Source organism: Callionymus lyra, chromosome 17 (assembly GCF_982586985.1).
Source record: "Callionymus lyra chromosome 17, fCalLyr1.hap1.1, whole genome shotgun sequence".
NCBI lineage: Eukaryota > Metazoa > Chordata > Actinopteri > Syngnathiformes > Callionymidae > Callionymus > Callionymus lyra.
Window position 1 is genome coordinate 12,210,823 of NC_141834.1, and position 18,111 is coordinate 12,228,933.

An 18,111-nucleotide genomic window follows, 5' to 3' on the forward strand; every position below is an offset into this window, starting at 1 on the left:
TATAGTTTTTTGTTTTCTTTTTTTGTGGTATTAATTTAAATAAAAAATATATAATTGGATATTTTCTCTCGTATATAACAAATGTATTTACTCCTTGACTATATATTTTCATCCAAATTGACAATTAAACTCATATGAAAGAGGGTAATACACAATTGACGTATAATTTATTTATTTATTACAGTTATTGGAGCATTTAAAGGTGATTTAATGAGTCGAGTATAAGTTAGAGTTGAGGGACTGGAAATGAGAAGATTAAAAAAGTACATCAGAAGGCGCTCCTCGAGTTAAAAAGACCAGATTGTTAGGAAAACAATAGAAGGAAAAGGGAAAAGAAGGTCAGCGACCTGGGAGGAGGATGAAGGTAGAAAAGATGAAGCCGTGTGTGAGAGTGGGTTTTGCTCTAAAGTTATTGTCGGAAGTCGTTCTAAAAATGACATATCTTTGGAATAAAACTGTTTCCTAATGAGCAAAAAAGTTGCTAAGAGGCAGTAAACATCCTTAATTAATGAACCTGTACAGGTTTGGCCCCCGGGGGCCCTCTTAGTGCCGAGTCTGATTCGGAAGGAGTCGTTCATATGTTTGTCTTCCTGTCGTCAGCAAATATGCTTTTAGGGATTTGTAACTAGTAAGTCAGACCCGCGGGCTAAAAGCTGCTCCTCCCTACACAAACATGTTTAAAAATTTAGCATTTGGTTAGTTTTGGGGTCGAATGGTTGTTTCTACTAATCATAGCAGGTGCCTGAGAACCCCGGAGTTATACGTTTCATAACTTCAGGTTCTACGAATTGGTGCCCTCAAGTGGATTTCGATCCTGGGCCGGCGGGGCCCCTAGTGATGCCGCCGTCAGGTGCGGCGTCCAGCTGGGGGTACGTTGATCCTGACGACTCTTCGCCTTGGTTTAAACCATTAGTAAAGCAGTTAGCGGGCGGAGCACCAAATGACATAGAACCAACTGTCAGTTTGGAATGAACAACATCTCGTGATTCCAAGATTTAAAACCGACACTTTTATAGACGAAAACTCTGAACGACATAATATAAAATAATGAAATATAAATATAATTAAATGTACAAACGAATATAATACAACATATATACATAGAAATAGCAATGTTAGTCATTCATTTATTTATTTGAACATTTTTTTTCACACATTTATTTATAATCATGTCATTCATCCTCCTTCATAGAAAACATGGCTCGGGAACAAAAGTCTTCAATCTCACTCAAAAGCTATAAACATGTACATCTTTTATTTCTTTCACAGTGAGGTTATAAATATGAAATAAAATGGTGGAGAAGTCGTAGACCGTCGTTCAAGTACTGACTGAAGATTTTGGTTATAATTTATTTTAATTTAGACATTATTGACTCTTTAATCACTCATCCGAAGATTCAACCTACTTTTTTTTTTTAATTTTCACGACGAGGCGTGTCAGTCCAGACTTTTGTAGCGTCTTCAGTTCGTCCGTCCCATCTGAGTGGTGACCAGCAGGTGGTACGCTCCCTTCTTGGCCAGCAGCTGCTGATGCGTGCCTTGCTCGACGACCACGCCGCCCTGCAGGACTGCGATGCGGTCTGCGTTCTGGATGGTGGACAGACGGTGGGCCACGATGATGCACGTCCTGCCTTTACGTGCCTCGTCCAAGGCTTCCTGCACCACCTGTGGGCAGGAACGTTTCTGGTCACGCTTCATGCTAACAACTCCAAGAGACGCCTTAAAGGGATCTTTATAAATCGATTTTGTTCCATTAGAATAGTGGATTATTCAGTTTAACATTTCAAATGTTGTTGTTTTTATAATTGAATTTAATCATTTCTATATAGGTTACATTTTTATTTTTTGAATAAATGAATTTCAAAAATTCAATATTTTCACATTCATTTTTTTTTTTTCACATAGAGATTGATATTTGAATTCTAATCATTTAATAATAAACATAAATTATATGTCTTTGTATCCTTTTTCTTTGTCATTTTTCTTTGATCTATGTTCTTTATCTTTATCTTTAGACTTAGATTGTATCATCTTGTTCTTTATCTTTAGACTTAGATTGTATCATCTTGTTCTTTATCTTTATCTTTAGACTTAGATTGTATCATCTTTTTCTTTATCTTTATACTTAGATTGTATCATCTTGTTCTTTATCTTTAGACTTAGATTGTATCATCTTGTTCTTTATCTTTATCTTTAGACTTAGATTGTATCATCTTGTTCTTTATCTTTAGACTTAGATTGTATCATCTTGTTCTTTATCTTTATCTTTAGACTTAGATTGTATCATCTTGTTCTCTATCTTTAGACTTAGATTGTATCATCTTGTTCTTTATCTTTAGACTTAGATTATATCATATTGTTCTTTATCTTTATCTTTAGACTTAGATTGTATCATCTTGTTCTTTATCTTTATACTTAGATTGTATCATCTTGTTCTTTATCTTTATACTTAGATTGTATCATCTTGTTCTTTATCTTTATACTTAGATTGTATCATCTTGTTCTTTATCTTTATCTTTAGACTTAGATTGTATCATCTTGTTCTTTCTCTTTATTTCTCTTGTTCTTGTTCTTATTTTATTTTGATTATTTTTTATGAAAAATTTCTGTATTTGCTGTGGATAATTTGAAAAAAAAAAGTGGATAATTTGGAAAAAAAAAATTTGAAAAAAAATCCCTGAGGGATCAATAAAGTTCTACCTACCTACCTAATATTTTTTTCTAAATTCAGTATTTTCAAATTTGCGACCCTTTATTTTCAATATAAAAATGTTCATTAGCGCCACCACGATTGGCTGAAAGCGTTGAGGTCGCTCGGTACTGATTTATTATGATATATTAAAATGATGATTTGTCAAAGGAGCAAATGTCAGCTTCGAGACAGGAAGTCATATATTGTCGACTCACCTTCTCGCTCTCCGTGTCGAGCGCCGACGTGGCCTCGTCCAGCAGCAGCACCTTGGGGTTGCGGAGGATGGCGCGAGCGATGGCGATGCGCTGCTTCTGACCGCCGGACAGCTGCGCCCCCTTGTCGCCCGCCAGGGTGTTGAACTTCTGCTCGACCAGAAGAACACGGCGAAAGGTCAACCGATGAAGTGGTTTCTATTGACTTTGTTGAGCTTTTAATGACATTTTAATGGAGTATTTATAGCTGCAGAGCTAGACTAGCAAGTTGTAAATGAGACCGGGTGAGATAAGGTCTAGAATACGGACATTTTTGAGGTATTGGTAGTTTGTTCTGAGTCTCTGATGGATGACTGAGCTCCCTCTCTTTCTATATTTTTGCTTTCTACATCCCTCATCCCCACTTCAGTAACTGTTTTTAGGTGTGAAACCCCTTTTTTCACCATTTTCTTTCTTTTAGTTGTGAAAAAAAGCAAACACTTTTTAACCTTTGAGTAATCTCTAGGTCAAGGGATACCACAAACACATTTTTTTTCTCGCCTCTGGATCACCTTGACACAAACAGCTGGTCAATATATTTTATAAAAATTAAAAAAAACCTCCTGGTCATTTTTTTGCAACTCTTCTTAATATGTTGTTATGAAGACGTCCCACCGAATGATGTTTTAACTGAAGGTGTGAGTTTCTAAAGTTATTATTTAATGTACCTTTAAATACATTTTTGAAGCCAAATTCTTAAATAAAGATTCCAGCGTCCGAGGACGAGGTATTTTACCTGCGGCAGTTCGTCTATGAACTTGTGAATGTTGGCGGCTTTGGCCGCCGCCTCAATCTCGTGCATGGCGACCTCGCGGCTGGTGTCTCCGTACGCGATGTTCTCCGCCAGAGTGCAGTCGAACAGTATCGGCTCCTGGGACACGATCCCGATCTGTTTCCTCAGCCAGTGGATGTTCAGGTCCTTGACGTCGTTGCTGTCGAGAAACTGGAGTGACAGGCATCATTTTAAGAGATACATCTTGATAGATAACACTGACTTCAGGAATCTCAAGGTCCCTGAATCATAAACCTGCAGCGTTAATCATTACTTACAGTAGGCGAGAGGTCACACATGTGCCGTGTGTCCCGGCCCGACTTACCACTTTCCCTTGAAGGGGGTCGTAGAATCTCTCCAGGAGTTGAATGGTGGTGCTTTTCCCGCAGCCGCTGCTGCCCACCAGGGCCAGGGTCTCGCCCTTCCCCACGTGCAGCTCCAGGCCCTGGAGGACCGGGATGTCCGGGCGCGTCGGGTAGTTGAAGCGGACATTTTTAAACACCAGGTTACCTTCGAAGGCGTCCTGAAGACACAGAGTGTGAAACCACGACGCGTGGGAACAACCGTGGATCATGTAGCGTCAGGTACCGGCGACTGTCCGTCCTGCGACATGTTGTTGATGCCGGGTTGTCTGTTGATCAGCATGTTGATGTGAGCCGCCGAAATCTTGGCCTTCGCGTAGTTGGGAGTGAAGGAGTTGATCTCGCCCAGAGCCATGGCGCCGAACATCACCGCAGAGATCACGCTGGAGCGGACAACATGGCAGCGTGGTTATGTAAGGTGACCAGAGGACTCGCACTAAAAAAAACTTCTGTATTTATAATTACATTTCACGCCGTAATTTTAAGTATGAAATCCTGTAAATCCCTCAAATTTACGGATACCAATCTTGCCCCTCACCTCACGTATGGTGCCAAGAAAACAGTGAACTCCCATGATGTCTTTCTGGCTATTTAGGGACACCAGCATGGTCTCTACAATACTATGTCTTTGTTGCTTTGTCATAAGCTGTGATCGTTTGGCTGGGCGGCAAAGCATTATGTGAGCTGTTCAGGCCACTGTTCCTGAGGGGGCTGTTGAGAGGGATGACACCTCAGGAAATGCTGAGTTTGCAAGTTTAAATAAATGTTAAGATAAACAAGTAAGTAAAAAGTATAATGTTTATTTCGGTGTGAATCTACTGTATATTGTGTCTTGCATACGGCAATACGGCTAAATGTTGGCGGTTTCCAGGTTAACTTTAATGACTCTGTAAAGTGACCGTTAGCACTTATTAATAATCTTCTCCTTTGATTCTGATTCATGTGTGTAAGCAAAAGTTATCGTCAGGTTTTTGACCAGTTCATCCAGGAGGGAGACCAGGAAGTTGGTCTTTGAAAACCATCGATGGAATAATACAGTATATAAAATCTGGCGTATGTCTCCACATGGAACAGAATAAAACAACAAAACTAATTTTTAGAAACTTACAGAAAAACTCCTTCAACGTTCATTCTTCCAACAGTAATAAGCCAAGCCCCGAAACGAAAGACTGCTGCATAACCAAAGTACATTATGCATTGGGAGAAGGCAAAAGCGAGGCCTTGCACGTGCGACTTCTTTTTAGCGTTCCTGTGAACAGAAGATATCGAGAATTAATAAACACACACGTGAATGACTTCATGGGAAATTGCTGGTGTCTCACTTGTACGGGAGCTTCAGGTTTTCCTGGTACAACGTCTCAAACGAGGGTTCCCTTGTGAGCGACGCCACTGTCCGAATGTTCACGATCGCCTCCGTGGCAATCTGGAGGGAGGAGTTGGCGTTGTATACTCACGAGAAGGCGAGTCAATGAGATGAAATGTTACTACCTTTCCAGCCTTTTCCAGTTCCTTCTTGTCTTTGGAGGCATCTCCTGCAATGATTCTCATCTGTATCGCTCCTGCCATTGCAAGGAAGGGTACGATGGCCAAGAGAAGTAGCGTCAGCTCCCAACCGTACACAAATGCAATGATGATCCCGGTGCCAAGATTGGCGAAATTCTGGGCGGCCAATCCTAATCGTACTCCTCCGGCCTGAGAGCAAGGAGATCATCAACATGAGTGAAGAAAAGTTTGGAAGATTTCCTTCGTGGATGTTGTCTTACTCCTTGTACTTGGGCGGTGTCTGAAGCTAATCTCGTGGTCAGAGCTCCGACGCTGTTTTTGTGATCGTCAAACCAGGTGAGGTCCTGTGTGCAAAAAAAAAAAATGTTCTTGCTCCTCTGTACTCCCTGCAGTTCATGAGACTCACCTGTCTCATCATAGACTTGAAGGAATTGAGCCTCAGTCTCATGGTCAGAATCTCCCCAGATTTACCGAAGCAGAAACCCTGAAATGATTCATAATAAATTGATATTTTTATGAGCAATGGGGTTTGATTAAGATTACCATAATATCCGGACTATAAGCCTATAGTTTTCATACGCTTTAATCAACGACACTGCTGTTCTATGGAGTTAAACGGCCTCCAGGAGGCGCTCTAGCGAGCGAGACAATGTCCCAGGAACAACGACGATTATTTGGTACAAGAGGTCGGGATAATACACCAAAAGCTTGATGGTAGTCGCCATTAAACAATGTGAAGAAGGAAACGCTGGCTCGATTTTGTTTCCATTTTTGTTTTATCCAGTCAATTTGTGAACACACAAGGAATGCATATGATGCCGTTTGTAAGTCTTAGGATTTCGGCTGTTGAACAGGGAAATAGAGCGGCTATAAGACAGTGGAGACGGCAGCGTAAAAAACGGACTCAAAACAAAAAGACGTTTTCAGATTTAATAATAAGCTATAGACTGTTTTGCTGCCGTTTCACTGTCGTGGTATCTTCTTGTTTCAGGGAGTGTTAGAAGAAAAACATCCATTGCATTAGAAGTAATACAAAAAGGAGTCTGTTTAAAGGCGCTTTACCAATAAAAATAGCCTAACTCAAATAGTGAATGCTAAAACACCTGCAGCCTAAATACACAAACGGCTATAATGGTTAATTTTCTTTATATTTTCAAGACATAGCTCAGACGGTAAAGTGGTTGACTTTCTGCCTAGGAATTGAAGGTTCAATCGCAACTAAGACTGTGTGGTTGTGTCCTTGGGCAAGACACTTGACCCTGAATAAATATTATATACTCCAAAAACTACAGTACTTTAATTCCATTATTTTTACTCCCTTTAAGACTTCCATTTTTTTTTAAACCACACATTTTCAAGTTGAAGTTAATCCTACATTACCTGCACAAACATCGTCACAAATGTAACAACACCGACGACCACGAACATGAGCGAATAGAAATTTGCGTCTTTTTTTACAGCTTCCAAATCTGGGTTAGCAAACACCTGAGTGGGCAGAGAAGGTGGCGTTACAAACTTAAACAAGGTTATAAAATGTATGGAAGAATGGACTTACAGTGACGATCTTTGAGAAAAGTATGGCAAAAACTGGCTGTGTAGCACCATTGAGTATGGCACAAAATAGTCCGAGCGCAATATACGGCCACTCCTTGGCGTTGAGGCTCATGATTTGGAGGAAAGACATGGAAGGAACTTCCTCCTGCAGTAAATTATAGACTGTTTTGAAACATAGTTTGGGTCAGAAGATTGTGTTACAAAAATGTTACTCACCTCTTCAACCGTTTCATCACCTTCCTCAATATCAATCTCCTTCACTGAGGCCGTAAATGAAGACCCTCTGGTGTTCTTTCTCTTAATTGGATTGGACAATGACCTGGATACAGGACTTTTTTCACCCATAAATTGCTCTAAATCTTCTTCCTCGGCATCGTCTTTCTGAAATGTCTGTTAGACGGCAACCTTTAAAACGACAATTTCCTGCAAAATAATGACTTTTTCGAAACGTCTACTAACCTGCAGAGTGACCAGTGAGTAATAGACGCCCTTCTGCTTCATGAGCTGACTGTGAGTCCCAAACTCCACAACATTTCCATCTTCAAAGCCAGCAATGGTATCAGCATTTCTGATGGTGGAGAGTCTGTGGGCCACCACGATGGTTGTGCGTCCCTGCCGGACCTGGATTACATGAACAAAGTGACTGAACCAGGCTGCGCAGCTCAAGAGAAACACGTGCTACTGTAGCCGTAAAATCTAGTTTAATTTAAAAATAAAGTGATACATATTAAACAGTTAATTAAATCTTGAATCGCATGACACCATTGTTTCCTGGATCTGATGCGACTAATGTAGTGCTGTCAAGAGATTAAAAATCAAGACACACATTTACAAAAGTTAACAGAACAGGAAAGTTTGGAATGGTGAAAATAATAATGCAAAATGAAAAAACAATTATTGTTACTGTACAATGATCAATCAAGTAGTTGTACTACATATTTCTTTCTTGATGGTTGAGGTGAAGTTAAATGTCAACTAACCCGACTTTCCTGACTCTCTCCCATGTTTCAAATGCTAAAGTCCCTCGTCATGACCATGTTTTGAACTTACAACTACTTCTTCTCCCCTGTCTGAAATGTCAGCAAACGAGAGGTTACGAGAGTGGAGTCCATTATGACTTAAGGCTTTATTCATCCTCCAGCCAGCTATAATCATGCCCCACTTTGTTTATACAACGAGTGGAGGTTGGAGGTGGCGATTTCTGGTGTTGATGACTCGCGGTGACAAACATTGATGCTTCACCAATTATAGCATAGTGGGAGTGGTTATGGTAAACGAGATATAATCTCAACGTTTTCAGTGGGTGGGGTTTGAGGTAATTTTCTAATGTAAATATTTCAGTTAGAAGAGAGTTTTGTACAAACAGACACTGATGATACAATAGAGGTCCAAGATCTACTTAAGACACTCTTAAATAAACACTTTAGTTGAACTTTAAGTACCAGAAGATCGAAGACCATTATCTAGAGTTTCACAAAAAACAGTATTGAAATCCAATAATAAATCGTCGATCTGCGACGCAACATATAAACTGTGACCAAGGGAAATAGTTTAAATATGATGGGAAAACTTAACAAGCAAAATCCTTATCATCTCCTCAGGAGGAAATTTTGAAGAAGTCTGCGTGTTTCTTCAGAGATTAATCAAATGTAATAATCTTGCCAAACCAGTGTTTCTAGTATTGATAGGTGTGTTCCTGCTAGATTCAAATTAAAGCAACGTTTACTGTGTTTGTTGTCGTGTAATGAACGTTTCTGTACCTTATCAAGTGCTTGTTGCACAATTGTCTCACTTTCCGCATCCAGGGCAGATGTTGCTTCATCCAAAAGTAGGATTTTAGGGTTGCGGACCAGAGCTCGAGCGATCGCAATCCTCTGCTTCTGTCCTCCGCTCATCTGAGTTCCTCGGTCCCCGACCATCGTGTCGAATTTCTGTTCCAACAAAAACCTTCAGGTCAGCAGCAGCTCAAACACACACCCTAAGCGATCACGAAAGGCCTACGTCCGGAAGCTGCATTATGAAGTCGTAAGCGTTGGCTTCCCGGGCGGCTTGCTCGATCTCTTGCTGCGTCACGTCAGTGCGACCGTAACGGATGTTCTCGCCGATGGTGGTGGCGAAGAGGATGGGCTCCTGACTCACCACCCCGATCATCTCTCTTAAGTGGCGGACGTTGAGGGTGCGGATGTCGTGGCCGTCGATTAGGACCTTTACACGAAACGAAAGAAGATGAATTCAAACAGGAACAACTAATCTATGATTTTGATTCATAGTTTTGTTACTGAAACTAATTTAGGGCTAAATGTAAACGTTTGGACTTCAGATCTTCTCTCTTATGTGGCTGTTTAAGACTTTTGTGTTAAGGTGAGAGTTGTCCAGTCAAACTTTGTGAGGTAAGGTAAGGTAGAACTTTATTGATCCCTCAGGAGGTCTCCTTTGGGAAATTGTTTTTTTCCCCAATTAGCCACAGCAAATACAGCAATTTTTTTCATAAAAAATAAATCAAAATAAAATAAGAACAAAAACAAAGAGAAAGAACAAGATGATACAATCTAAGTCTAAAGATAAAGATAAAGAACATGGATCAAAGAAAAATAACAAAGACAAAGGATACAAAGACTAACATAGAATAGAACATCAAGATACTTTTACTCCACTCCTGCCCCCGAATTGTACAATTTAATAGCACGAGGAATGAATGAGTCCTTGAGTCTATTTGCACCTGGGAAGGAGCATTCGTGCAATGGGAAGGTGCACGAACATGGAATTGTGTTATTTATTCTAAATTATTTGGTATAAATCACACGTTTGGTTGGATAAAAATGACTCACAGATCCTTCCTGAGGGTCGTAGAATCTCTGCAAAAGCTGGACTGTCGTGCTTTTACCGCATCCACTGCTGCCCACCAAGGCAAGCGTCTGTCCACTCTTCACACTCAGAGACATGTTCTTCAATATCTGCAATTCACCCCCAACATGTTATTCAACAGTTGACGTTGTCCTCACGAGGAGACGTCTTACCTTAACATCCGGCCTTGACGGATACGTGAAACATATATTTTTGAACTCGATGTTTCCCTTGATTTGGTCCGGTTTGTGGCCGGCGTCGGAGTAGCTGTCAAAGTTGGGTGTCTGTGAAGGGAATAAGGATTCACAGTGGGATGCAGAAACTGATATTTGTTATTTTCTCCACATGAAGGAGACAATAGCAGGAAGGCTGCGAGTCCTGCAGGTCTGTGTTTTGAACCAAAAGCATTCCAACATCCCACTGAACGTCTGCCTGAATAAACAGACGTGGAGGAACAACACAATCTGATTCCACCTGGTTGGATTGTTTTGGGGATGTTTGTAGCAACACTTCCAGTTAAGCCGAGACATTAAGGAGGTCATTTAGTCTAACAAGTCTTGCATTGTTTCCTTTTTTTTGGTACAAAATGTAGCCAAATTTTCTGACGCTACCTTCAATAGCGTCTCAGTTTCAGATCAAATGGGTTAGTTGGAATACTCGAGGTACCACCGAATACTGATTTCTGTTGACACCAGGAGAATTGCAAGAGAAAAGAGTGTTAAAGTCAGGGAACTCCAGCCTCAATTGGAAGTGATGACAGTCATGTAACACATTTAAGAGTATTATCGATACAATATTTGTGGTCGAAGCCACTTGACATACGCTGTCGATGATGTGGTAAACTTTGTGTGCTGCTCCTCGAGCACTGGACAAGGCCTGAATGTTGGGTGAGGTTTGTCCGATACTGAAAGCTCCAATAAGGACAACAAAGAAAACCTGATGACACATAAAGATTCCAGATATTATATTAAATTGATTATTCCCCATGATGAAGGAGCTTCATCAGTACTTACAGTGAGCAATGTTCCAATGGTGTACTCTCCCTCAACGATCAGGCTGCTGCCGTACCAGAAGGCCAGCGCGTAGGACAAATACATGAGAAAGTACGTCACGGCAACAGATACGTTGGTGGAGATGGTTTTCCTTATTCCCACCATCTTAGCCAGCTTGAGGTTTTTTTCATATCTGTGGACCGTGACAAAGGAGGATTGAGAGTCAGAGCGCTGCATCTGGGGATCTGTAATCACATCAAACGGTCATTCGAGACGAGGATGGGTCGGGAATCTAATTTGAAGTCGGATGTACATGTTGTTGTTGTTGTTCCAAGCTTAAGAAGAGTCAACTGAGCATTAAAGATAATTCTATGTACCAACAGCAGTAAGTCCCCCATCATGACAATGTTTAATTATAACTTTATGTCTTTATGTTACTATACATCGCTGCGAATGAGAGGTTACGAGAGCGGAGTCCATTATGACGCAATAATGGCTTCACTCCTCCTTCCTCCAGCCAGATGTAATCCCACCCAGCTTTGATTATACAACAGGTCCCTTGGAGATGGAGACTTCCGGGATTGATGAGTGGGTTTGGTTGGGGTAAACAAGATTTCATCTCCAGAAAAATGAAGCATTTTCAGTGGGCGGGGCTTAAGATAATTTCCTAATTCAAACATTTCAATGAAAAGGGAGGTTTTGTACAAACCGACACATACTGATGAGTACAATATGTAAATCAATTTAGGAGACACTTAAATTGTTACACATTAGTTGCAGTTTTAGCTTAGATTAATGGATTTTTCTTCAATTTAAAAAAGGTTATCCAAAGCCTACATCAAATATCGTGACATTTTCTGAAAGGAAAAAATGTAAAAAGCAATAACTTAAGTTAAGATTTAGTTGTTACTTTTCTTTTTCATACTCATTATATATAAAAAAAAACATTTCAAGTCCTAAACTGATTAACTGTAAGATAAATGAATTCCCGATGAATAAAAAAAATATGTTAGCCCTCAAGTAATATATTGGATTAATTGTATATTTTTATTTAATATATTTTAGTTACAACAAGATAAGAAAAGAAAAAAAACACACCAACCTTACGATCTCTTTCTGTTGTCCACTAAAGGCAAAGACTGTCCTGATGGCTGAGATGACTTCTTCTGCGACCGCACCTGCTTTGGCGTACGCAGCTTGCTCTTTCGAAGTGAAAGCTGTTAAAACCTGAAGGAAAACATGTGATGAACACACGATGAAACAAAACCACACACGTTTTTCCTTAGGTATTAACATGCGGATGAAAAAACCCTGGTGACGTGAACACGCACTTTGCTGAAGAGTCCACCTGCGACTATGAGTAAGGGGCTCACGGCCAGGATGACCAGAGTCAGTTTCCAACCCTTGGCGAGTCCGATGACGAAGGAGCCGATGAAGGTGGTGAAAGCCATCATCACCATTCCCACTTTGTCGCCGATACCCTCTTGGATTTTAAAGACATCGCTGATGCGCGAACACACTTTTGTCAGTCATTCACAAAACACCCGTTTCATCAACGATGCGACGACTCACTCGGCCAGTCTCGTGTTGAGCTCTCCCACCTCGTTGACGTCGAACCAACCGATCTCCTGTTTAATGATGGAGTGGAAGAACAGCTTACGGATGCGGTGGGTCTGACGACCTGCTGCCAATGACCAAAAGGCCACCTGCATGTACGCGGCCACCAGAGATAAAACCCCAATGATAGCGTAGTTGATGGCAAACCTAAAAGAGAACGTTTTGTTAGAATGATGCTACAGAACGTCTTCCATTATTTGTCAATTAATTTAGTATATTTACAAAAATTACTGATATTTCATCTTGAGTCAATTCATCTCATAGTGATATTAAACTTAAATACATTTATTTTTAAGCATAATTTCACAGTATTTGGGTTTGATTAAGTATAGTATAATATAAACTCATTTACTGTGAAAGAGAATAAACCTCTACCCATTGTAAACCATTTTAATTCAAAATTAATTTATTCAAAACGCGACTTAATTTTTCTTTTTTTTTTAAGTACACTGTTTAATTGACACAAAAAGAAAGACAGGCTCTTCTTCAGGTGCCCAAGTGTGATGATCTTATCCCTGGAATTCCTCTTGGAATATTAATTTTCTTCTTATTTACGTCGTATATTTTGGGGGCAAACCATTAAATAACTCAATAAAACCTCTGTAGTCAAATATTTGTTTTACTTAGCATCTGCCTGACCCATTAATCCAAATATCTAATCCAAGAATATTATCGATGGGCATACAGACCATTTTAGGTTGTGGTAACTTACAACACAAAACAGCACAATAATGTTTAAGTTTATTGTAGAGCCATGGGTCAAAAGATGACCTTTGCACTTATTGCTCTCTTTATGGCCGCAGTAACTGAACGTGTCAAGTAATGTTTGGCCTGTTAAAAATAACCCAATCTATGGTGGATTTTAAAAAGGCTATCGGTAATAATGAATAAACTCTGAGAAAGTCGTTATTTGTAAACAATAGTTGGAGATGACGTTAGTAGATACATTAAGTCTGTTTGGCTACCGTAATTGTATTACATTATGTAAACTGTGTTTATATTTGTGCATTTATTAATGGTGTGTGTCAGCAACAAAAAACGCTTGGGAATAGATAATATATACGTGTTTACAGAAGGACTTTTAAAACATGATTTGACTTGGACTCTTCCTGGATATTCAGAACAAAAGTCTTACTTTTCCATTTCTTCCTGCAGGTTGCTGCTTTCAGGCAAAGTTATGTTGGTTCCATCTGTAGGTTGTATGAGAATCACACACTCATTAAGATTTCCACGAATGTTTGCATTTTACCAAATGTATGCAGAGTCAACTCACTCGGGTTCGACACGTTGGCCGGAGGCATGGCGTCATTTATAAAGCTGTCCGTCATGTCCCCAAAGACCATAAACATGAGGGGTAGCAGCATACCATGAACCATCGCCATCAATGAACCCACGACCATGAACACTATGTCAAGGGTGTCTGCAAATCTGAACTACAACAACGTCGAGAGAAGAAAAGAAAAACATGAATTAAACAAAATATAACAAGAGAAATGAACCGTAGAGCTATTTTTAGGGTCTAAGCAGTAATCCAAACAACATGAGGATATGCAGACCTCCCATCCTCTAAACATTCTTTTAACCCACACAAGGAATCCACCACACCAGAATACAAACGTATTACTACTTTTCCTTTTCATTTTATGTTCAAAGTTTATTTTTTTTAAAGCAAATTAGTTGTTGTAGCAGCTTCTCTAGCATGTTAAGTTGAGTGAGGCACATGAGTGGGTACCTTACAGTGTTGTGTTGTGAGAAGTAAAAATAGCATCTTATTTCACTATTAATCCAACGGCATGCAACTGTGCTTCATATCATCATTCCTCTTTAACAGCAATACAAACGTCCTACAAAGAAAGTTACTTCTTGAGATTCTTGTTTATTTTTACTGTAAACACATTAAAGTAGAGCGATGTGTGCAGCAAATATTAAATTAATTAAATAATAATATTAGATCGCCAGAAAAACCTGTCTATTCACCTTATTTATCCTGATGACTGCCTCGAAATTGATTTGCATTTTTTAACACTTTTAAGAGATCCCCCCCCCCCCAAAAAAGGATGAAGGACGATCTGTCATCTGCGCAAACTTGTCTATATCATCGTTCAGAGCCCAATGTTAAAATCCACCGCCAAGCGTTTGATTTCACTTTTATGCTAATTTCAATCATAACATGTAAAAGAATTTTGACCAGACATGTTTTATTTCATCACCATCATCCGGGGCGAGCATTGAGAATACGAAATTTTGAGCAATTTCATTTTGATACCATCTCAATGTGAACATTTTATACAATTATGAAATCATTTTTCATCCAATGGAAGGGCACCTGTCATTCAACATACCAATACGTGTTCAACTATTTTTAATGTTACATTTATATATAAATAACATTTTGGAGGTGTTGATATGACTTTGAAGGACAGTGGCTTATCTTAAAAAAGAAGCGTTTATTGAGCTATAAACATCAGTAACCACATCTAAATGACAGGAGGAACACATGTGTTTTTATAACGTCTTAGTAAAAGTTAAATCGTGTCTGAAAATGATGTTTTAAGAGTGAGTTAAACATATGTCGCCCCAGATGGTTAGTTTTAGGCTTTGTATTCATTCAAGTTCATTCAAGTGTAAAAACACAAAAATCTATTTTTTTATATTCTTTTTAGAAGGCATGTGTAAACGTTCCAAATGTCTTATTTCAACTGTATAGTGTCTTGAGATAACTTTGTTATGATAAGACACTTTAAATAAAATTGAATTGAATTGAAATTGAAATGTATTCTTATTTTTGACATTTTAAAAGTGGTCACTAAAAAATCGACATATATTGTATACATCTATATATACTGTATCTATTTGGATATATATCTATATTCTATTTTTGCACGTAAGACATCAAAAAATAAAAAAAGATGAAGGAAAAAGACACAAAATAAAATTGAAATTGTTTAAAGTAAACACCAGAACTCACCAGAGCAACAAAACCGACCATGGGTTTCTTTTCCTCTTTCTTTTTACCCTTTCCTTTCTTTTTAACTTTTCCTTCTTCGTCGTCATTCTCTTTACTGGTCAAAGTACAAAAATAAGAATCATGAAGTTAACATTGTACTTGTAGTTTTTTAGCAAATAAAATACACATCAATACAAATAACAACATTAAAAACAACTAAATAGACTTACTTTAGATGACCATTTTGTTCTTGTTTCCAAAGCTTCATTTCCGCCTCGTCGTGCTCCATGTTTGATGCGATTTTTAATGGAAATTATAAATAATTATCCGGGAATTACAAAAAAAGAAAAAGTGGATTAAAAAAGAAAATAAGTGAAACCTAGCAAGATGTTGTGAGCAGGCACGTCTCCCTCCGCGGGTGTGTCAATCAAAATCACGATCTGGGGGCAGTAATAAGAGGGGAGGTGAAGCCCCGCCCCTTCACGTGGCCCGACCGCATAACTACCTTAAACTAATTGCCGCATCTGCCGTGACAGTGTGTCCCTCCGCCGAATTTCTCTTCGGTCAATCATTCACACAGACTGTAAACACTAGGGCCACGAGCATGAGTCACTCTACACTGACCAAAACATACCATTTAAGGCAAATTTCAGTGTTTAAAACATCATGTCAACATATTAATAGTATAAATCGTCCATGATTAACCTCTCCAAGTAGGATTTACAGGGAGTATTTTGGTTATACATTATTTTCACCTGCATTACAAAAACAAGAACGCTTTCCCCCCCTAAAGCTTATAAAAAAAAAATAAAACTTGAGTTCTGAAGAGTTCAAAGTTATAATCCATATCAAGTGTGGTCAATTAAAATTCTTCAAGGGCCACATTAAATTCTGTGCATGTTGTTAGGGGCCGTCAAGAAAAAAGAAAGACGAAAAAATCGAAAAAAAGAATGACATTCGTCATTTGGCCATGACATTTATTAAGCTAAATAAGCTTCAATTAACATAAAAAAAATAGTATTATATATGAAAATGTAAATGAATAATAAATACAAAATACATTTGTTAATGCATTAGAACCATTTATACGTGATTATTCTTTGACATTATGAGGGCCGCATAAATACAGTCAAAGGGCCGCATGGCCCAGGTCTGATCTAGATAAAGTCTGTGGTAATAAACATTTTTTTATTTGCTAGATTGTAGACGATTGCGTGCATCACCTTGTGATGCGTATTTGTGCCAAAGCTAAAACTTTTTTGTTTTTGTTTTTAAAGGAGTTCAAGTTGAATAAGGTGTTGATAGATTTTTGTCTTTTTTTTTTATATTTATATTTCAAGTCAAACTACTGTTCTAAAAAATAAGTGTGTTCATGTGAACTAAAAATGATATTTTCCACAGTAAAAACAGAATAAAGAACCAAGCTAGTTTGTCCTCTTTCTCACGCTTAAGTTCTGCTGTGGTTGTCAGCATTTCCTCTGAGGACAAAGGTAACGTCAGCCACACGTTCTCTTCAGGGTTTTATTGCTTTCACAATATTCACTCATGTATTCTGTTATGACTAAACCTCTCGTTTCACAAGATACACATGTGATAATAAAGGACTGTAAAAAGTTTTTGTGTGTGTGAGTTGACTTTTGACACTATTCATGTTCACAATTTAAAAACAGAAGTGAAAATGTGCAATGCTAACAGATGTCGTGGCTAAAGATATATATATACTGTATATATTTTTTTGATTTAAAATAGAATATGGTTCTAGTGTACTTTTAGAATAAACATTTAGTTCTATTATGATCTATTGCAAAGCTGATGATGATATATATATCTTTTATTTTACTATTGCGATTTAAACATAAGGTCGCATCTATGAAACAAGGGAGGATGGTTTCTACTGTTTATAAATACAGTATTGTTTTAAATTACAATGAAAGGAAGCAACACGATTCTATTGTTTGACCTAAACTTCACCACCAGATGTCAGTATTGAATTGCCATAAACACGTTTAGAAACATAATTGAAATAAAATAGAAAAAACTAAAAACAAACCATTATTTTTCGTATAATGTATATAATGCTATTTAAAAAACAACAACGATTATTACATTAAAATAAACCTAAAGAGGATGCTATATGTGTAGGTTTAAATGTGTCGTATTGGCCGTTTTTTCTCAGACATTTTTATATAAATAGATTCAGAATGTCCTTGATATTGAGATCGCTATAGATGAAAAATAAATGCCTTAAGTTCGTTTTAACTTCTTCCTTAGTGTGTGTGTATGGATGGATGGATGGATGGATGGATGGATGGATGGATGGATGGATGGATGGATGGATGGATGGATGGATGGATGGATGGATGGATGGATGGATGGATGGATGGATGGATGGATGGATGGATGGATGGATGGATGGATGGATGGATGGATGGATGGATGGATGGATGGATGGATGGATGGATCAGCTAAACAGACGATACATTCATAAAACAAATAATAAACATACATGTATATCTTGCTCCTTATAATAGTTTGGGTGAATATTGAGATTATGTTTAGAAAATACGTTATTTAAAA

At 38.5% G+C, this 18,111-nt stretch overlaps 1 protein-coding gene across 1 annotated transcript; it reads right to left on the reverse strand.

Annotated features, from left to right (window-relative positions):
- Positions 1 to 1,107: 1,107 nt before the first annotated feature.
- abcb4 (ATP binding cassette subfamily B member 4) lies at positions 1,108 to 16,425 on the reverse strand. The gene is made up of 27 exons (XM_087778833.1): positions 15,765 to 16,425; positions 15,556 to 15,649; positions 13,861 to 14,020; positions 13,723 to 13,777; positions 12,543 to 12,734; positions 12,302 to 12,473; positions 12,073 to 12,197; positions 10,992 to 11,163; positions 10,801 to 10,914; positions 10,152 to 10,262; positions 9,963 to 10,088; positions 9,136 to 9,339; positions 8,895 to 9,065; positions 7,594 to 7,755; positions 7,351 to 7,524; positions 7,136 to 7,279; positions 6,961 to 7,065; positions 5,987 to 6,064; positions 5,841 to 5,924; positions 5,566 to 5,769; positions 5,400 to 5,500; positions 5,186 to 5,326; positions 4,304 to 4,460; positions 4,041 to 4,238; positions 3,680 to 3,886; positions 2,908 to 3,054; positions 1,108 to 1,665 (listed from the first exon to the last, which is right to left on the reverse strand). The coding sequence occupies exons 1-27, from the start codon at positions 15,821 to 15,823 to the stop codon at positions 1,462 to 1,464; spliced, it is 3,861 nt and encodes a 1,286-aa protein (XP_087634959.1). The 5' UTR covers positions 15,824 to 16,425; the 3' UTR covers positions 1,108 to 1,461.
- Between the last annotated feature and the right edge of the window lie 1,686 nt (positions 16,426 to 18,111).

Excerpts from the sequence above, each read along its gene's own strand:
- abcb4 (XM_087778833.1), bottom strand. The coding sequence starts at position 15,823 with ATGGAGCACGACGAGGCGGAAATGAAGCTTTGGAAACAAGAACAAAAT. Across the intron at positions 6,065-6,960 it reads TTGTGACGATGTTTGTGCAG|GGTTTCTGCTTCGGTAAATC; the intron begins GTAATGTAGGAT and ends GAATCATTTCAG. Across the intron at positions 5,501-5,565 it reads AACTGGAAAAGGCTGGAAAG|ATTGCCACGGAGGCGATCGT; the intron begins GTAGTAACATTT and ends TCCTCCCTCCAG.